Raw genomic sequence first — 22591 nt, 5'->3', positions numbered from 1 at the left:
TACACATTACAGAAATAGAAACTGTGTTGAGGAATAAAAGCAGTTATCCAGGAGAAACTTTTCCAGATTGTTTTCAAACTTTACTTTGCTGTCTGTCAGACATTTTACGTCACTGGGTAAGCGATCAAACATTTTACTTACAGCATTAAGCACCCCTTTTTGTGATAAAGGCAACATTAATGTGGATTAATAAATGTCATTCTTCCTTCGGTATTGTATCCCGTACATAATTGCTCCTTTTTAACTGTAGTGGATTAATTACAACAAAGTTCATGAGGAAATAAATACGCTGTGAAGCTGTAGCCAGTGGGTCCAACCCCTTAAAGAGACGATCATGAGTGAACACCACGTATTATTCTACAGCACTTATTTGAGCAACGAAGATTTTCTTTCTTTAAAATTAGTTACCCAAGAAAATTATTCCTTATGACATTACTGAATGAAAATATGCGAAATATGTCAACTTACTGGATTGTCCCTCCCAAGATGTGCACTGATTCTATGTGCAAATGTGGCTCAACTAAGTTGTTTTAGGAATTACAAAATGTGCTTTTTCCAGTTTGAATTCTCATCAATGTGGACACCCAAGAATTTCGAAGTTTCCAACCTGTTTATTATTTCCTCACCCTGTGTTACACTTACCATTTGTGTAGTACGCCTAGACATGCAGGAATGAATTTGTTGTGTCTTTTTTATAACTGAGGGCGAGATCATTTGCAGAAAACCAGCCAATCATACTTTTAAGAACTTTGTTTACCATTTCTTGTGTTTCTGTATGTATACTTGGATTAATGACAACACTAATGTCATCTGCAAAATGAATTAATTCTGCTTGTTGTATATGAGATGGAAGATTGTTTACATAAATGAGGAACAATAGTGAACCTAAGTTTGTGCCTTGGGGCACCCCATACATGATTTCTCCCTAGTCACAATTATTTCCCCAGACTGTATTGGTTGAACTACTAGGGACAAGTTTCCACATCTTTTGGTTAGATATGACATCATCCATCGTTTGGGTACACCGGCAATTCTATAAAGCTTCAGTATATCAACGACAATACCGTGATTCACACAATCAAATGTCTTAAATAGGTCGCAGAATGTACCATCCGGCGCTATTTTATTATTTAATGCTTGTAAAATTTGGTACGTGACCATGTAAACTGCGTTATCAGTATAACAACTCTTCTCAAAGATTTTGGAAAGAGAGAGAGAGAGAGAGAGAGAGAGAGAGAGAGAGAGAGAGAGAGAGTGAGGAGGGGGAGGAGGGGGGGGCACGTACCTGCCTGTAACCAGCCGCCAGCCACTTTACAAGTAGGTCAGTAAGGTCAGTGGCGGAAATTAACCTATTCTCGCAGCGTGCAGCGTTCGCCTTTTTTTTTTGTGCCTTCTTAATCTCCAGTTCAGTAGTTTAGTTCTTCGTGTCACATCGTAAGGATACGTTAGAACTGCATGCTTTTTCTACTAGTGTTCTCCCAGAAGGCCAACCAAATATCTGAACGTACGTAATAATGTACAATTTACAACATCTGGACGAAGAAAAACCCTTCCCTGTGCACAAATAAGAACGTAAACAGATAAACATTTCTTAATGAACGTCACATCTACTGAGCAGTTTTCCATGTTATTTGGATCTTAGAAAGAAAGGGAGATAAAAAAGGATCAAGTAAAAACACGCTATTTTTTGCCTTAGAAATATTGTTTGGTATGTTTGTATGTACGTATTTTACTGAGCAAATAAATGATGTTTTTAGATGTTCGAGCAACACTTAACCTATTCTCTTACTTCTCAGCAGAGTGGAGAATTTACCACGTGACCTTAGTTAAGAATTTTCACAATATATCTGTTTTTAAGTGAAGTGATACACGGAACAATCAATAGAACATTGAGAAATAACTTTAGGAAAGACTCAAAATTAAGTCATTCAAAGTAAAACATTGGATGACTATTAAAAAGTAAGAAAACTAACTACAAGACGAAGAAATGAAATTTCTAAGAGCACTGAAGGGGTGCACAAGACAAGAAGAGATTCAAATATAAGCTATATACGAGAAGTTCATGTCTAATCGACAAAGCTGGTTAGGACGTCTAGCTAGAATGCCAACTTCGAGACCACCAAAGCAATCACTACATTTCAGTCTTTTAGGTACAAGATCTGTTGGAAGACCAAGAAAAAGACGGCTGGAAAGTTAAAAGACGTAACAGCCCTATAGCATTGACGATGACGAAAGAAAAATTTTGATTTGGTCATAGTAACACCTATTGTCATTGTTAGGTACTTAATTTTACGATTTTTTTTTTTTTTTTTTATCAAGGATGGTCGCTGAAACACTCACTTTACCGTTCAGGTGCCAGATTGAAGAGCAGCAAATCATCATAACAAAAAAAATTTGGCGCCGACGTGTAAACGAAAAGACAACGAGAGTGACAGGCGGCACTCAGTACAGGAGTAGTACGCCACAGGCGCTGCTGCAGACTCTCTTGTCGACCGAGGTAAGAACGTCACTAGTGTGAGAGAGGTTTCAGGTGAATCGCACTCGCGTATTTCTGTGGTAAAATTAAGACGAAACCAACTGCTACGGAAGACCAGTTGCTTTCGACGCATTTACTGTGGGTAAAACAGGAAGCAAAAACGAGAAGAATTTTGTGAGACCTGAATTTCTCCCAGTGTATACAATGTTCATAAAAACTTATGGAAATGCAGCCGGGTGCCGTCGCCGACCACCACCGATATTTCGACAGGAGCACTCCCTACCATTTTCAAGGCAAAACTGCAGTAAGTAAGCGTTGTGCAAGGAAATATTAATACCTCGGTTATCAGAGAAACTCTGGAAAGATAAAACAAACAAACACACACACACACACACACACACACACACACACACACACACACAAACAATGTAATCACTAGTGCCGTCATAAACCAAAGATCGTAAGAAGTTATAGATAGTGAAGTTAATAATCAATGGATCGGGTAGCATAAACTTTGTCCCTCTGTTTTATGAGATGCGTGAGAGCAGGAGTCCATGCAGAATTTAAAGAAGAACCACAATCTTTATTTATAAGGTTATTTGCTAATTTAATTTCAGTATCTTCCTTAGCAACACTATCCCAGTAGCTGGAAGAGCATGCCAGAATCTCCGTGTTGTCTTATTCCATAGGATGACCGGTGCCAAGAAAATTTTCTGCAATGACGGGTTTGTTGGGCTGTTGGAAGCATTTGTGCCGCCAATGCTAAGTACAGCGGTCCTCTACAGTCCTGACACTCTCACCAATATCTGCCATGCCGCAACTGCAAGGAGTATTGTAGACAACCGCCTTCCGCAAGCTACGATCATCCTTTATGGAACCTAAAAGGACGCTGATCTTAGACAGTAGCTGAAAAACACACTTCAAATCACATTGCAGCAAAATACGACCAATCTTGTTCGAAAGGCTGCCTGCGTAACGCAAAAAGCCCGTAGATTCTCGTGCCACCTCGCTATCATCCCTCACCCTGTGCACGGTTCGTCGATAGCACAACGCACGTCTGATCTGTGTTTCACTGTGACCATTCTGACGAAAGGTGACTTCGAGATGGGCTAACTCGGCTGACAAACTCTCAGGGTCCGAGATGACATGGACGCTGTGAACCAAGGTACGAAGTACCGCTTCACGTTGAGCAGGATGATGGAAACTTCGCCTGCTGATCAGTGTGAGCATATTTCCTGTAATCAGCATGCCCCAACGTACCATCCACCTTCCTCTCGAGTAGCACTCCAAGGATGAGAAGACAACCATCCTTATCCATCAGCATTGTGAAACAAATATTCAGGTGGATTGAATTCAGGTATCCTAAAAGGTTGTTCAAATTCTCACTGCCATGGAACTCCAAACAGCAAAAGTATCGTTGTGCTACAGACAAATTGTGCGCCGGGTGAGTGATGATGATATACCGAGGTGACACCAAAGCTTACGGACTTTTTGCCTTACGCAAGGAGAATTTCGAATAGAGTTGGCCATATCGCGGAAATATAATGTGAAGTGTGTTTTTCGACCGCCATCTAAGGTTAGCGTTCGTTTGGGTTCCGTAAAGGACAGTCTTGGTTGCCTAAATCGGATGCCAACTGTATTCTTTGCAGTTGTGGCATGTCATATGTTGTCAGACTATCAGGAGTGTGAAGGACCGGTGTACTAGGCATAAGCGGCACGCGCGCTTACAACAGCCTAACAAATCCGCCACTGCAGAGCACTGTCTTGGCACCAGTCATCCAATGGAGTATAACATCACGGAGATTCTGGTATGCACATCCTGTTACTGGGATAGTGTTATTGAGGAAGCTATTGAAACTAAATTAGAAATTAACTTTATAAATGAAGATTGTGATTCTTGTTTAAATTCTGCATGGAGTCCTGCTCTCCCCCATCTCAAAAAACAGAGAGACAGAGTTCATGCTACCTCACCCGTCGATTATTAATTTTACTGTCGGTAACTTTTGACGTCGGTCGTCCTTGGTTTGTGATGGAGCTAGTGATTACAGTGTGTTCAAATGGCTCTGAGCACTATGGGACTCAACTGCTGAGGTCATTAGTCCCCTAGAACTTAGAACTAGTTAAACCTAACTAACCTAAGGACATCACAAACATCCATGCCCGAGGCAGGATTCGAACCTGCGACCGTAGCGGTCTTGCGGTTCCAGACTGCAGCGCCTGTAACCGCACGGCCACTTCGGCCGGCATTACAGTGTGAGTGTGAGTGTGAGTGTGAGTGTGTGTGTGTGTGTGTGTGTGTGTGTGTGTGTGTGATCTTTCCGGCTTTTCTCTGAAAACAGAGGTATTAAATTTCCTTGCACAGCGCTTACTTCCTGCCGTTTTGCCTTGAAAGTGGCAGAGTGCGCTCCTGTCGAAATATCGGCCGTTGTCGACGACGTCAACCAGCTGCATTCCCGTAAGTTATTTGAACGGGAAGGATTTTTCCTTCCCAGTTGCGATACGGTAGTCGGACGAGCCGTGACTCACCCGTCGGGGGAGGCGGGCGCAGGAACTCCTTGGACAGCGCGACGGTGGGCAGCTCCACAGTGAGATGCAGCACCAGCGACACGCCCAGTGACGTCACCAGCACGCCGATGGCCGACTGGATCTGCGGGAAAGAACAGCCGGCATGGTTACTGCCGTCCGCACAGCCCAGCTCACTACTACAGCCGGGCACAACAGCCGAGACGGATGAACGGTAAACAGGAAAGGGGAGCGACCACCCTGAATGACCAAAAATTACCACACGAACTGGACCTGCGCTTAACACGCAAGTGACTAAATAATAAAGGAATGTGTTCGATTGTACCCATAATCAAGACGTCGTGTTTTCACTCTGACAGCGTATCGTCTTCTGTAATGTGATGGACACACGGTAAGTAGACAGATAAATGGCCCGCCCGGTTAGCCGTGCCGTCTAACGCACTGCTTTCCGGCCGGGAAGGCGTGCCGGTTCCCAGCACGAATGCGCCTGACGGATTAGTGAAGAGGTCCTGTGTGCCGACCAATCTGTGGATGGTTTTTAAGGCGGTTTTCCATCTGCGTCGGCGAATGCGGACTGGCTCCTCATATTCCACCTCAGTTACACTATGTCGGCGAGTGCTGTGCAAACACTTTCTTCACGTACGCGTACACCGTAATTACTCTACCATGCAAACATTGGGGTTGCACTCGTCTGGTGTGTGACGTTCCCGGGGGTGAGGGGGGGAGGGGGGTCCACTGGGGGCCGAACAGCACAATAACCATGGGTTCGGTGTGGGACGGCGGTGGGGTAAGTGGACTGCTGTAGCCTGTTGTGGGGTTGTGAACCACAGAGGGCTACGGCGGGGACGAAGCCTCTCCGTTGTTTGTAGGTCCCCAGTTCCACACAATACAATACAAATACACAGACAAATAACCATAAAACCGGGAGGAGCCACGCCAATATCGTGTAACACCGTCTCAAACCTGACTTCAGAGAGGAAGAGCGTCCTCAAGATCCGTAAAGTGTAAAATTTCCGGTACTGACATCTTTTAAAATGTCTGGGCTAACAGGCCGTGACCGATGTATAGAACTTTCTCGTAACGTTTCTCGCCGACTGCGGGAGATGTTTTCAGAGGCTAAGAGGGGAACTGCAACCAGAACTCGAAACAATACATACATGTCAAAAGCCTCTCTATACATGCTTGCATGATAATGCGATGTTTCCGATATGACTTTCGTCTCAGTGAAATACGGATAAATCGGCCTGTGTGGCTGGTCCCGGCGGAGGTTCGTGTCCTCCCTCGAGCGTGTGTGTGTGTGTGTGTGTGTGTGTGTGTGTGTGTGTCCTTAGGATAATTTACGTTAAGTAGTGTGTAAGCTTAGGGACTGATGACCTCAGCAGTTTAGTCCCATAAGATTTCACACACATTTGGATAAATTGGCATTAGCGGGACATGTTAACCAAGAGGGTTACCATGAAATAAAATTCACTGTGACAAGCATTATATCGAAAACATTGCATTATCATGTACGCATGTACAGGGAGGCTATTGAGATTTATACACACCGTAATAATTTTAACGGAAAAGAGGAAGATGTTAAATTGGATAAAATTTGGTTGTCAATGTTGCGACGTAAGAATGACGATCGATTACTTTCGATCGAGAATGTTGGCATTATAAGAGGTAATCTAGTAGCCGACATCACCTGATAGACTACGGTGCCCTCTACACAGAAAAAAGTAGGTGTTAAATTAGATAAAATTTGGTTGTCAACGTTGCAACGAATAAATGACGATAGGTTACCTTCAGTTGAGAATTTTGGCATTTTGAGCGATAACCTTGTAGCCGACGCCTCGTGACGGACTATGCTGCACTATACATTGCTAATATATTCGGCGGTCCCTCAAGTTCTGGTTGCAGTTCACCGCTTCACCTCTGAAGACGTCTCCAGCAGTCGGAGAGGCAACGTTATGACAAGGTCTTATACAGCGACCACGACCTATTAGCCGGGAAGTTTTAAGTGAGTGTCGTCAAGCTTCTTCAGGTACGGCATACCCATCAGAGCCCAGCCACTGATGATTAGATCCCACATTGCTACCAATACGCCGAGATATCCGTCGCTACGTTACACCTGCTCCTCCAAACCTTATCACACATTTTCATGGTATTAAGTTCGGTAATTTAGCGGGCCTAATCCATATATTTCTCTTCGTAAATTGTCTTCGGTTTCCTGTATAATCATCTGGTCATCAGCATGTAACGGAATATTTAATGGTATGCTAGATCCTGTTTTAATTTCTAACTGTAGTTCACCTTTCCATTTCATAACTAGACCGTCAATATGTAAATTAAATTAAGTGGGTGGTAGACTGCACCCTTTTCGAACACTTTGATTTATTAAAATATCTTCTGACATTTTCGAACCTTGACTTATAGCTATTTTTGTGATTGCATGTAGGCTCTCTATGGTATTAATAAGGTGTTTAGGAAAACCTTTTATTTCCAGTATTTCCCACAAAAGGTTTTTTTTACCTTATCAAAGGCTTTCTCGTAAACAGTAAATACTAAATGCATTACTAAGCCAAATTTTCGAGGTTTTTCAATAATTTGTATCATTGTTTATACGTTATGACTACTCTAATGTACGTTTCTCAAGCCGGATTGGTCTTCTGAGAATATTGCATCAGCGATAGTTCGTAATCTTTGATTAACAAATTTTCCATAAATTTTATTCCCTGCATTTAGCAAACTTATTCCTGTATAATTTACTGTGTCATTCAAGAACAGTAAATAGATTGAGCCAAATCGAGATATAATACAACTTGTCTTTAAGGCAAAGATAATAGCTTTCAAAGGAAAGAATCCAGTCACATCGAAAATAATAATAATAATAATAATAATAATAAATGAGAAAATTTTAGAACAAGTGCCCCATTTCAATGATCTAGAACGTGATATTAATTTTTACTATAAGAAAGACATTGAGAAGAAGACTAATAAATTGCAAGCCATCTGTGGGATAGGTGGAAGAACTTGAGAAGAAAAACAAGAAAAGAAAAACAAATTAAATTCTATAAAATTGTGGCTGTACCTACTCTTGTATATGGCTCCAAATCATGGACAGTAACAAAAACTCGTATACAGGCAGAAGAGATGAATTTCATGAGACATGTAAGAGGATTAATAATATAGAGGATTAATAATATGGATAAAATAAGGAACGAAAAAATAACATCAGATTCAAAAATCTTTTCGGTTAATGGCAAGACAGAAGAGAATAGAATGAAAGGATCATGTGTAGAGAATGATAGAAAACAAACTGCCAAAAAAGGTTATGAATTATCGGCTGATTGGAAACAGAACTAGGTAGACCTCGTAAGAGATTGATGAAAGGACGTTAGATATCAGAGCAGGTGACTACAACACCTAATTCTTGGAAAGAGATGACGACGACTATGATGATGTTGATTTAGCGGGGCAGTTGCGGTGCGACAGGACTCTGGTTTTCGTCACCTGATTAACCTATGTGTGCAGCTCTGAAAACGCCTGCAGTCATCCTGGGAATGTCAGCGGCATTCTCAACACGAAAATATGTAAAAAAGGGCAATACAGCCTAGTTCATTTTCATGCTAATCTGACTGGGTGGAGGGGCGGTCGGCTGGGGGGAGGGGGGGCGCAAGTTATGGTAAACAAAATCACAGAACCACCTTCAACATGAACTAAATCTCCACTCCACATACCTTGCAGACCAAATGCCTCATTGGGTCACTAGTTCACTCTAAGCCTTGAATCATCTGAAAAGACGCAAAATCGCCGCTCTTCGGATTACACCACATGCTTCCAGGCAGCTACTCTCCAGTTGCTGTGTTTTTTGCTCCATGGAGACGTGCAGTTCCATGTGCCACACTGAGCAATGACCCTTGAGCAACGTTTGCACCTGTGCGCCGTGCGGCTGTGGCTGTGGCTTGCCCCACGTGGAAGTAGAGGAACAGTGGTGTGAATGTAATCATTCGTACGCACATGTTGAGGAAGAGGCATGCAACCTACACGTGTGGCTGTACTTTGCGTGCGAGGCAGGCAGTCAGTCACAGTCACACGGGCAATTAGGCGCAAGGCGGACAGGTGTAATTGTACCTTTAGTGACTTACTCGACTGGGAATGGTCACTGTATACCATTCCTTCGCATCGTTCGCTCGGAAACTGGTTGAAACGGACGTGCATTTACTGACAGCAGATATCCCAGAAGCGTTTAAAACCGGTTGGCATCGACAATGTGTGACAGTTGTCTCTTGCTCCTATCAGCTAATATAATTTTAGAAACATTGTTTTGAGCCGTGTTGCATGACTGCGAGTGATACACCATTCCTTGTGGACGAGTTGGACAACTTGCGCTGATACATACATGTGTAGGGAAAACTGCATTAACGGTGTTGTTGAGGGCACGTCAGAGCACGTTATCTCAGTCCTGCAGTTCTGCCACTCCCTGCTTCGACCCATTTTACTGCGATAACTCTATGCAACCGACTGGAAAATAAACGCGACGTCATTGTCTTGACTTACTTCGACGGTGTTGGGTTACGCAACCGTATGTCACCAGTTGTAATCTATCTATAGGGATCAGAAGTGAAATATCGTGCTCTTTCAAGGGGGAAACTAATATTTCTTCTGATAAGCTTACGATGTTGGAGTGCCTTCTTTCTAGGATAGAGGGGAGGTCTTGAACTAGGCTGTGAATCCTTTTTCTGTACATAGTATCTGATCAAAACCATTCGCCACCTGTACGTATAAATTAATGTGGTGTGTGTGTCCAACCTTCAACATTTCGCAGGTGTAATGTTGGGGACATTTTTAAGGAGGTTCCTGAAAGTCTGTGGAGAAACGGCAGCCCATTCTTCCTAAAGAGCCGAAACCAGAAAACATCGAGACATTAGACGCTGAGGATTGGAGCGAAGTCAACGTCTTGAACCATCCCAAATGTGTACCACTGGGCTGGAGTCAGCACTCTGGGCAGGCCAGTCCATTTCAAGTATGTTATTTTCAACAAACCATTGGCTCAAAGATGCTGTGCTATGACCGATGCTTTGTCATACAATTAATCATCGCCTCCGAACTCTTTACCAGTACACAGTGCCGTAAAAGCTGTTCATATCCTTCCCCATTTAGCGTTTTCCAAAGCGCAATAAAAGACCACACAATACTCACGAATGACGCTCTCATAGCGCAGAACCACCTCCTCCATACTTCGTCCGCAGCTCATGGTCTAGTGGCTAGCATTTCTGCCTCTGGATTACGGGGTCTCGGGTTCGATTCCTGACCGAGTTGGGGATTCTCTCTGCCCGAGGAATGGGTGTTTGTGTTGTCGTCATCGTCATCGTCATCATCATCATCATCATCATCATCATCATCATCATCATCATCATCATCATTCGTGACAGTGGCTAGATTGGATTGTGTAAATTTGGACTGTGAAAAAATTGGGACTTTGTACGGGCGCTGATGGCTGCGTAGTTGAGTGCCCCACAAACCAAACATCATCATCATCATCATCATCATCATCATCCATACTTCGCTGTCGGCGCTACGCACGATACAGGTAATGTTCTGCAGTCATAACGTCGTTCATCACTGGCAATCAATCATTTTCTAGTCATCAATTATTCACTGTCGTCGCTCTTGATATCACCTCACGCATCGCTTATTATTGACTACAGAAATATTTTACAGGAAATGTATTCGCAGTTGCGAATGTGGACTACCTTCAGCTGTTTAATGGAATGACGACAATGAAAATTTGTGGTCGACCGGGACTCGAAACCGAATTTCCCGCTCATTGCGAGCTACCTCCTTGCCATTAGGCTATCCGCGCACGACTCACGGCCAGAAAAAAATTTCGACCATACGTATACAGCATGCACTATTACATCCGTTGTGTATACTCCCGAACAGGGGAGCGATTTTAATTAAAAGTCGCTTCCCGGGCGTCGAAGGTAAAATACGATATTGCAAAGCTTGTTTTCTTCAGAAATACTATGCAGTGTTCCTTCGAGCGTGCATGTCTGTGCGAAGAAACATTGGATCGTACTTGTGAACAACACAGGCACTGCAACATTGCACAGAAATATATCTCTGAGGAGCTGCTAGGGCATTGCTCCTGATTCATTTAAACTCCCTACTATAACTGCCCACGTCGTGTTGTGCCGACTCCACTGTAGCTTGAATGGATTTTGAAATTTGTTTTATATGCCCGACTTATAATTTCACCACACAAGTCTCCAGGGTTGAGCAGTTATTGCCCGATGACGACACGCAATACAGTTTGTTAAAGCGGGGTTCGCCGTTATTAATTAAGTTTTTTAGATTTAATTTTATTACTCGTACAGAGACTGAACGTTCCTTTGTTTAACAGCGCGTCGCCAAAATAAGTATGAATGCTAATATCTTTGCAATACATAATGTCGACTATTGAGTTAAAAGTTCGTACCTATTTTGCCATTTTAGAGAAGAGAAACCTTAAGCGCTTCTGCTTCTATAGTCTCAGTATCAAATGATCACTAATTTCAATTTACTTCCTATTTCAGTTCAGTATTTAACATAAATTATATATCAATGTCATTTCAGAGATATTACGTCGGTTCCACACTAACGGAATAACACGTAATTGTCATTTAACATCACTTTTATTAATAATCCTTTTTCTTAAGACGCAAATGTTGATGAATGATCACTATCTAGGAGGAAAGAGGGATTGATCGTAATCATGAGATAATAGCGTTTAATGAGCCCGCAATCGTTAATTAAATAAAAAGTCACGTTCAAGGATGATATGCGAACAACTTTCGTTACGTCCGTTTTCACGTATCTGGCAAAACTAATCCTGTCGCCCACAATTAAAATTAACACTGACGTTAACTCCTTTTGTCGGAACATCGAATCGTAACTATTATGTGAAAGTTTATTATAGTCCCGGAATTAATTCCTTTCAGACACGCGCACGACCGAACAGCAGAACGGAACACCAACGACTTGTTTGAACAACCGAACAACGCAATTACGTTACATTACGACAATGTCCGCCCAATGAACATCTCTTTGACATTATCTTCTCTACTTTGCTTAATTAAATTATTCCTAATTGCAATTTATTCAGCTATTTAACGAAAACATCTAACAAAAAATAAAATAAATTTATCCCAACGTAAAAGATCCGTTATACTACGCACAGTGATTGTGCTAACTGGACTGCCGATAGCACACTGGGATTCACGACTGATTGCTTCCGCTGGTTTCATGTGACTTTTTTTACACCCGCCGTCCCCGATCCTAGGCAATGCTCGATGGTCCCTGTCTATGAGGACATGAGCTCTGCCTGGTCTTTGCTTAGTCGTACTCGATCATTCGCGTTTTCCACGTTCGAAGTCACTAAGCTCTCCTTTCGGACCCATTCTGCTTTTCTAATGACAACACACTTCGACTCTTTTATACTGGCAGGTCCGCCTCTTGTGGCATCCAGTGGTCAAACACATAGGAGTGTGTCCGTACAAACAGTGTTCCACCTACACATTCAGTAAACTTCTTAGGCAAGTAGAGTACTCTTTATAGGTTGTAGTTGACCAGATAGAGTAGTTTATTCAGACCCTCGGTATAGTGTGTACGCAGCATCTGCGTTACCGTTCCGAAGTCGGACAGGAATCCGGCGGTGCGCACGCTGCCGTCGACGTAGATGAGGAGCGCGTAGTGCGTGAGGTAGACGCAGTAGACGAGCGCGCTGAGCGGCCGGAACAGCGGCAGCCCGAGCAGCCACTGCAGGGGGCGCGCGCGGCCCTTGCAGCAGGCGAGCAGCATCCAGGCGAGAGCGAGCGACCACAGCGGCCGCTGCAGGCCCGCGTACAGCGCCGACCACGGCTGCGGCACCGCCGGCCACCGCCCGTACAGCGGCAGCGCGCTCGGCACCGCCAACACCCACACCGCGCCGCTCGCCGCCCACAGCGCCACCTCCTGCCACTGTGCGGCAGACGACAAGTGCCAGGTTCAGCGACAGCCAGGTTCTCACAACATATTGGTTGCGGTACTAAAATACCATCAACAGTGAAACACACACGCGTGACGCGTGCGCCCGAATCCTACAGCAATCTACATTACATACATACATACATAAAGAATTACATAAAGTCACATTGCGAGAAGGCAACAGTCAAACTTTAGAGCAGACATGCTCAAGTAAAATTTAAAATGTTCCAGCTTTTGGTATGTACACCTTGCAATGAACATCAGACTCTACAGCCCAGTGGCTTACATTGTTCCTACAAAAACAAAACATAAGTTGTGCCAACTATCGGGCACCCTTCAAACTAACATTACAAAAATTTCCGAGCATATTTTTGACAGAAAATGGATGTCAAATCAAGGCGATCCGGCAACACTATAATCACACCTATGGCAAGTGTCTTCATTCGAGACTATGCAACAGACCGGAATTGCAGCGGGTACGTAGAATTTCGCATTATTCGAGTTCGATTCCGGCTCTAGGTTCATTTATACTAATTTGAGATTGTGTGATATGTTATCTGGTTCTCTAATCGCTGGTAGGACATATTCTGAGGCATCAAGGGATCACCAATTTAGTATTGGAGGGCAGCGAGGAGATCCGAATGGGGGACTATTTTACCTCCGGAATATTTTACCCAAGCGGACGCCATCATCATTTAACCATACAGTAAAGCTGCATGCCCTCGGGAAAAAGTACGGCTGTAGTTTCCCCTTGCTTTCAGCCGTTCGCAGTACCACCACAGCAAGGCCGTTTTGGTTAGTGTTATAAGGCCAGATCAGTCATCCAGACTGCTGCCCCTGCAACTACTGAAAAGGCTGTTGCCCCTCTTCAGGAATCACACGTTCGTCTGGCCTCTCAACAGATACCCCTCCGTTGTGGTTGCACCTACGGTACGGCTATCTGTATCGTTGAGACACGCAAGCCTCCCCACCAACAGCAAGGTCCATGGTTCATAGGGGGTTTTATATACAGAAGCGCCGAAGATACTGGTATAGGCAGTCGTATTGAAATACAGAGATATGTAACCAGGTAGTGTACGGCGCTGCAGACGGCAACGCCTATATAAGACAACAAGTATCTGGCTCTGCTACAGCGGCAGGTTATCAAGGAGTTTGAACGTGGTGTTGTAGTCGGCGAACGAGCGATGGGGCAGAACATCTCCGAGGGAGCGATGGCGTGAGGATTCCCCCCCCCCCCCCCCCCCCCACCGACCCATCTCACGACACGAGTGTACCGTGAATATCAGGAATCCAGCAGAACATCAAATCTTCGACATAGCTGCGGCCGGAAAAAGATCCTGCAAGGTCGGAGGGACCAATGACTACTGAAGAGAATCGTTCACCCTGACAGAAGTGCAACCTTCCGTAAATTGCTGCAGATTTCAGTGCTGGGCCATCAACATGCGTCAGCGTGCGAACCATTCACCGAAACATCATCGATATGGGCTTTGGAGCCGAAGGCCCACTCGTGTGTCCTTGACGACCGCACAACACAAAGCTTTTCGCCTCGCCTGGGGCTGTCATCACGGACATTGGACTTTTGATGATAGGAAACATGTTGCCCACTCGGATGAGTCGTTTCAAATTGTATCGAGCGGATGGACGTGTACGAGTATGGAGACAACCTCACGAATCCATAGACCCTGCATGCCAGCAGCGGACTGTTCAACCTGGTGGAGGCTCTGTAATGGGGTTGGGGTGTGCAGTTGGAGTGATATGGGACCCTTGATACATCTACATATGACTCTGACAGGTGACACATACGTAAGCATCGTGTCTGATCACCTGCTCCATCCTTGTCCATTGTACATTCCGACGGACTTTGGCAATTCCACTAGGACAATGCGACACCCTACACGTCCAGAATTGCTACAGACTGGCTCCAACAACACTGCTCTGAGCTTAAACACTTTCGTTGGCCACCAAACTTCCCATATATATGAACATTACTGAGCATATCTGGGAAGTCTTGCAACGTGATGTTCAGATGTTCACCCCCTCGTACTCTTACGAATTTATTGACAGCCCTGCAGGATTCATGGTGTCAATTCCTTCCAGCACTACTTCAGACATTAGTCGACTCCATGCGACGTCGTCTTGCGGCACTTCTTCGTGCTCACGGGGCCCCAACACTATATTAGGCAGGTGTACTAGTTTCTTTGGCTCTTCAGTGTTTAAACATGTACAATTATTTAATGTTGTGCATTTTTAACTTCTCGCTGCGTAATGAACAATCCATTAAATTTGGAGCGTGCTGTCACTCTAATACTATTTCTTCAACTAATATTTCGGCCGCTTAACGTTCTGGGATCCTGACAGTTAGTCGCAGGACTGCCAAGGTGCCAAGGGCGGCCTTATGTACTCCATAGCAGCAGTACTGGGATTCGGGTCACAGGTGCTGGTCGACGGCAAAGAGCTACACTTACACACTCGCCAGCTGTGTATTTGGCGGCGATAACACCTTGATGACTTCTCTAATTTAATTACATTATGAGTCGGATTCCTTGTATTATGTAAATTAAAACCATCATGTATATTTATTAAGTTATCGGTTTGTTTCTATGACTTCCTTGAAAACAGAATCCGAAAGCTGAGAGCTGGGCATTAAAATCTTTGTGTGACTGTAGTTAATCGAAGGACCCGCATCTATACAAAGTTATGCCACTGCTGACTTATCTGGTTGTAGTAAGCGTGTGTATCTGCTGTGTTCCCAGAACCTCTCATGAATGGTGCATGTTGTCTGACCTATATATGACTTACCACAATCTCCTGTCATCTTATTTTCACTTTAACGTTGAATTTTACGACCAGATTGGTGGAGTTGCTAAGGGTAACTCCCTCTCCTCTCCTGTAGCTAATTTATTTATGGAAAACTTCGAGGACTAGGCACTGGACTCGTCAGGTTCTAAATCAACAGTCTTCTGGAGGTACGCGTACATCCATCTTTCCAGAGACGGTTACGTGACTCGGCTGTTCAGTACAGAATGTCAGATCGAACACCTGTTAGCCGTCTAATTAACAAACTGTCATTTTATTTAGCTACCGGTTTCGGCGATTTACTACGCCATGTTCAGGCCCTCTCACTGACTTTTGGGAAGAATCCAACCTCGGTTCCGGCCAAAATAGGGACCAACATTGAAATATTAGTATCTGTAGATTTCTGCTTCATACAGCGATCACTGTAACCATCATCTGCCGGCAGAAGACAAGTCCTAGGATTAGTATGGTCTCCCAAGATCCTACACTTCTCCGCAACCGAAACTGACCCTCCACCAGGTAGACTTGTTTCAGTTTTTCCATTCTTCTGCAAAGAATTCGTGTTAATATTTTGCATCCATGACTTATTAAAGTGATGTTTCGGTAATACTCTCACCTGTCAGCATCTGTTGTCTATTTTGTTTTTCGCGTGGTGCCATCCCGCCAGTAGCAGGGACTCGATGAAGTGAAATGATCGTATGATATTGAAAGTCTTTTTAGTTGATGCCACTTCGGCGACTTGCGTGTCAATGATGATGAAAATGATGACGAAGGACACACAACACCCAGTACCCTGCCGGTAATCGAACCAGGGCGCCACTACGTGAATGGCTTGCCTAAGGTGCTCTGAACAGCTTACACCACAAGACTTACCACAGTGAGGCGCAGCTGCTTGCCCTTGAGACGGTGCAGTGTGTAGCCGAGTCCCAGACCAACGATGTAGGGCCCGGCGCGGGTGTGCGAGGGCGTGTACAGCAGGCTAAACACCTGCCACAGCATGGCGTCGCTGGAACATACAACTCTGATACTTTATTTACTTTTCATGACAAGATTACGCCACTCATTCCCTCTAGTTAATATGTTTCTAGATTCTATACATTTTATGTTATGTTCACATAACGACACATTTGTTGTACAAAGACAAAAAAAAAACAGAAAACATAGAATCAAAGTTCCATAAGAACATCTATTTTATATTTTGTTGTGAATAAGCTTTCAGCTTTCCAGGCCTCTGCCAGACAACTTCAGGCTGTACAAATTGTCCACAAAACATCTGTGAGAGCTTCTAGCTGTTCAAACAATTGTTTCCAAAATATCATATTTAAAGAACAGCGGCAAAAAGTCGAATATGCTCCTCTTTATTAAAAGACTGACTGGAAAGTGGGGTAACAGCTGCCTCGGTCTAGCTTCCCCAGAACCCTTCTGATGATAACGGAGACTCTTTACACCACATTTCTCTTTACTGCGTCATTTCAGAAAGCACGTTTCCGCCTCACACCGGATTTTAAGTCCGTGTTTTACATGTACAAGTAGGGTAAATTTGAACCTGTGTATCTCTGAAACGGATAAAGATATCAAGAATATTTTCAACTTCACTCTAGATACTGATCTTAAGAAGATATCATAAAAATTTCAGCCATTTTGTGTGTGTATCCGTTTTGTAAACCGCGGCTTGGTTGTGCTTCCCAAAAACCCTGTTTTTCGGATTTTCTCAGGAACTGCTGATGAAGTAGAAGGTGCCTCCAGAAATCCCTTCAGGTGCATCGTAGACCACATCCAACGCAAAAAGAACCAACCGATTTGCTCCATTTGCCTGAGCTGGAACAAGCGTATATTGTTCAAATTGCGACCCTTTACTGTAGGATCGTTACAGTAAGACGATCCTTCTGTTAGGTACACAAATAGTCCCTAATCCAAGTCAATCACCAATAGAACCCGAGGTATCAGGCCCGGAGAAATCTCGATTTTATGCGTGGTAGAGCATGCTGTCGCATGCGTACCGATCATACATTTCTCCGAAGAACAATACCATTGGAATGCTTCACATATCAGCACAAAATAAGAAATAATATATATTGCATTCAAGCCAAATTAAAGCAATGCGATTGTGTTTTCCGTTTAAAAGATCAGTCAAATATTGCGTTTATAGTTTTATACTCATAACTTGATCCAGTATTGTGTTTTTCGTATAGATGCATAATCAATCTTCCACAACCTATCTCGATCCACTGCTAGATATAGGCCTCCTTCATATGTTTCATCTTCGATTCTGAGCCACACGGTACCATAGTGTTCCAGCCACTAGTTTCACTTCATCAAACCAACTCTTTCTGGGTCTTCCAACGTCTCTCTTACTGTCCCCTGGTCTCCAGTGAACAATTCTGAGGATCCACCTGCTGTGATTTTGTCGAGCTTCGTGTCCGACTCATTTCCACTTACGTCTTGAAATTCTCTCGAGGCAGTCTGTTACCTTTGTTCTCCTTCTAATGTCCCCTGGTCGAATCGCATCCCTGAGTCACACGCCTAGAATCTGTCGCTCAAAGGCTCATTGTGTGCGCTTTACTTTACGAGCATTTGCCTCAGAGTCATAGCGTAGGTTGTAACTGGTAGTATTCACATATTATAGACCTTAGCCTACGGGTCATTTGGGCATCCTTGTTGGTCAGTGTAAGTCTCAGCTTCCGGAATGCTACCCAACTCAGACCTATCCTGCAAGGAATTTATGGATTTTGGTCCTTTTTTCCTAGTTTAATTTTGTGGCCAAGGTAAATGTATTCCTCAACAGTTTTATAGACTGCTTTCCGACTGTAAGTGGATGGTTCTGTGAGCTTACTATTTTTGTTTTATTGATGTTCATTTCGAAGCCAGTCTTTACAGAGGCAGGTTTCGAGTCTTTGCTCTTTTCAGTTCTTTCAGACCTTCACTTATGAGCACGACAACGCCAGCGAAGCGCAGATGGTTCAGATGTGAGCCACTCATTTCTGTTCCTCTGCTACTCCAGTCCAGTGATTTGAATACATTTTCTAATATAAATGTGAACCGTTCTGGAGAGACGATTTCGACATGGTGAAACCCTTTGCCGATTGGAATCTTCCTGGTGATAAGGTCTTCATCCACTTTATAATTGTTGCCTGTTCATAGCTGTATTTCAGAAGCTTTATGTACATTGAATTTATCCAGCCATTTTCAAGGGCTTCTATCGTTGCCTAAATCTCCACAGACTTGAAATTTTTTCTGTAGTCTATAAAGGCCAGATGAATCCTGATATTGTGCAGGGTGATGTCTATATGCAGACTGAAGCGGCGAATGAAAATTTCTATCAAGTCTGGGATTCGATCATGGATCTTCCGCTTACTAGGGCAGATGCACTAACCACTACGCTACGATACCCCGGCGCAGTGGCTTTGCACAACTCCCAAAACTAAATTCCCATACACGCCTCAGTCCACTTGGTATTTCCCCTAAACCTGAACAGCATTTCAGAGTCTCTCCAACAGTACTGGAATAGAACCTCAGCGTCGAACGGAACGGAGGATTCTCCCACAAACCAAGGCACGGGTGCTTTAATCAAATGAAATTATATAGATTCAGAAACCTCAAACATCTATGATGTGTACATGAAGACTGAAGCAATGAATGGAAAATTTTTACCAAAGCCAGGATTCGAACCCTGGTCTTCTGCTCACGAGGCAAATGCGCTATCCACTACGCCACCCTGGCATAGTGGCTTCGCAGAAATGCACTGACTACCCCAGCACGCCTCCCTTCTCAACCAAAATTCCCATTCAGAAATCTGCCAGTGGGCAGGAACAGCGTTCGAATCCTGGGTTTGGCACAACTAAGTACCCTGTACTCAGTTGTTTTCTCAAGAAGAAGACGGGTGGTCAGGACGCGACGCATAGACAAAAAAGCTTTCTGAAATCCTGCTTGCTCGACGGTGGTTGATCTAAACTCATTTCTCACGTGAGACGGTTTGTTACAATTTTAGTTCAAATGCTTCAAATGGCTCTGAGCGCTATGGGACTTAACATCTGAGGTCATCAGTCCCCTAGAACTTAGAACTACTTAAACCTAAGGACATCACAAACATCCATGCCCGAGGCAGGATACGAACCTGTGACCGTAACGGTCGCGCGGTTCCAGACTGTAGCGCCTAGAACCGCTCGGCCGCTCCGGCCGGCTACAATTTTAGTTGGGAGTTTGTAAAGATCTGATAAACTGACCAAGCTGTAGTTATCCAAGTTTTCCTTACCACCCTTTTTGGACAGTGGTACCACTTCAGCATTTTTCCATTTTTCTAGTATTATTCGACAGCTGGTTGATTTGTTGAATAGTACCCTCACATTTTCCAGCATGTTGCTTCCCCGTAATTTCAGCATTTAATGTTACCATGTCTTCCTCAGCAGTTTTTATTTTTTTTATTTTTTAGTTGTTTAAATGCATTTTATACCTCAGCAGTGATTGATTACTTCAAGTGCCTCTCGAGAAGACAATTCATCGTGTTTGGCTTTCATAGGAAGATAATGTGTTTAAGAGAGGTTGAATTTTTTAACTCTTACATGCGTGACAAGTTAAAATTTCTAATGGAGATGGGTCTGTCCCACGTTACATTCTCTGGCACGTGTGAGAAAATTGGCTAAGCGTTTCCCTTCAAATTGATATATACACATCAAAAAAAGTTTTGCATCACCTCGGTTCGGAGAGTTCCGGAACCTCTACAGAAAATTGGAATATAGATCATTTCCGCCCTTTTTATTGCTCATGAAAACCACACGTTGCATGTTTTACCACCATACAGCGAGACCTTCAGAGGTGGTGGTCCAGATTGCTGTACACACCAGTACCTGTAATACCCAGTAGCACGTCCTCTTGCATTTATGCACACCTGTATTCGTCGTGGCATATTATTCAATATGGTGCCGTTGCTGTCACGGTTCCTCCGAGACATAGTCCGTAGGTAGCGGTCATCCACTGCAGTAGTAGACCTGGGGCGCCTGAGCGAGGCATGTCATCGACAGTCCCCCCCCCCCCCCTCTCTCTCTCTCTCTCTCTCTCTCTCTCTCTCTCTCTCTCTCTCTCTCTCTCTCTCTCCTCCATGCCCGAACAACATCGCTTTGGTTCACTCCGAGGCGCCTAGACGCTTCCTTTGTTGAGAGCCCTTCCTGGCACAAAGTAACAATGAGGACGCGATCGAATCGCGTTATTGACCGTCAAGGCCTGGTTCAACTACAGATAACACGAGCCGTGTACTTCCTTCCTGGTGGAATGACTGGAACTGATCGGCTGTCGGACCCCGTCCGTCCAATAGGCGCTGCTCATGCATGGTTGTTTACATCTTTGGGGGGGGGATTAATGACATCTCTGAACAGTCAAAAGGACTGTGTCTGTGATACAATATCCACAGTCAACGTCTGTCTTCAGGAGTTCTGGGAACTAGGGTGATGCAAAACTTTTTTTGATGTGTGTATTAAGATAGCTAGTTTGTGTGTCTCACCAGATTGGACAACAGCAAAAGCAAGTTATAGTAGATACGATTTGAACGCGTGAAGATATTAACGATCGTCTTGAAGGATGAATGGAAAGATCGTTCAGTTCCACATTACCAACAGTACTTCCTTTTTCTATCGACAACACTGGGTATATTTTAGTATTATGAACGTGGAAGTATATAAAGTGTCCCTCAGCAGAAGTGAAAACTCTGAGTTAATTTTTAGTGCACAATAGATCAGAAGACGTAGAAACTACTTCATGCGATATAACCCTTTAAAGCAGACATCTGAAATGATTTTAACGGACAGTCTAACAAGGGACCTCACGTACTCGTCATCAACGATTTCGTCAAAATTTATGGCACATGCAGGGCGAGGCCAGAAATGAAAGTTACAGAAGTTGGAGCTCCTGACAGCCAAGCATGTAGAAAAAAAATAGCACTTTTGGCCCGGGTCTGGAGAGTCATGAGCCATCTATGTTAAGATGGCTTCCAGGCAACGGCTCGCTCAACGGAAAAAGTGCACAGCGATAATCCGACTGTCGTGGGTGTCGATCCACGATGGTGATAATTTCGTGCTTTCAGGATACTCTGCAAATAAACCGAAATAATGCTTCTACCGATGTTCCAGGCACGTCATTAACTTCACTTTTAGTATCACACATTTTCGGATGACTCGATGTTTTTTCACAATATTCTCACTCTGTTCCCGCAATTTTCTTGAAAAATTCACGTTACTCAGTCTAGAGCTAGCAAGCTAACGACCTCTGTAGCCTTAGTCCTTAATGATCGACAGGCCGATTTTACCATCACCGGGAACCTATTGTTCGCGTGCAGCTGCTGAGGGCTCGAAGATCAAAATGAAACATGGAAGGTGAAGTCCTGTACGCTTTCATTGCAATAACGCCTTGGAAAGTTATTCGCAGAGTCCTCGTGGCTGCTATAATTACAGTCCTTCCTTGTCTGTAAGAATATACTGAACTTCCCACGTCGCGAAGATATAAATTTGTATGTAGAAGGGACTCTAACCGTTTGAGATGCATTGTTTAAGAAGGACGCTGAAAATGAAGTGGACAGACAAGAAACGAGATTGTTCTCCGCGGAAGTTACGAAGAAAGGAATATGTGGAAAGGACTAATTAGAAAAAGGGATAGTATAACAGGACATGGGGTTAGGGCAAAAGTATTAGGTTGTTATAATTAAAGTGCAGCTACTCACTGAGGTCCAATGCGGAATGTAATTATCGTATGGCATCAAAACTTCATAATTATGCTGATGCATTAAAGCACGGCCGATTTACGCTGGAAAAGAGTTAGTTC

General features: G+C 43.9%; 1 protein-coding gene and 1 non-coding gene across 2 annotated transcripts in view; both read right to left on the bottom strand.

Annotated features, from left to right (window-relative positions):
* The window catches only part of LOC124623032 (nose resistant to fluoxetine protein 6-like), a 221900-nt gene that overhangs the window by 1531 nt on the left and 197778 nt on the right, over positions 1-22591 (bottom strand). The window contains exons 9-11 of the mRNA XM_047148824.1: positions 16658-16790; positions 12650-12982; positions 5003-5123 (exon numbers count right to left, since the gene is read on the bottom strand). Of these exons, the coding sequence (XP_047004780.1) occupies positions 5003-5123; positions 12650-12982; positions 16658-16790 (587 nt within the window). The remainder of the gene's footprint in view (positions 1-5002; positions 5124-12649; positions 12983-16657; positions 16791-22591) is intronic.
* Positions 19433-19504, bottom strand: Trnat-cgu. Its single transcript has one exon. It is a non-coding gene; the product is annotated as a tRNA-Thr (tRNA).

Source organism: Schistocerca americana, chromosome 7 (genome assembly GCF_021461395.2).
Source record: "Schistocerca americana isolate TAMUIC-IGC-003095 chromosome 7, iqSchAmer2.1, whole genome shotgun sequence".
Taxonomy (NCBI): domain Eukaryota; kingdom Metazoa; phylum Arthropoda; class Insecta; order Orthoptera; family Acrididae; genus Schistocerca; species Schistocerca americana.
This window is presented reverse-complemented; position numbering and strand designations above follow the sequence as displayed.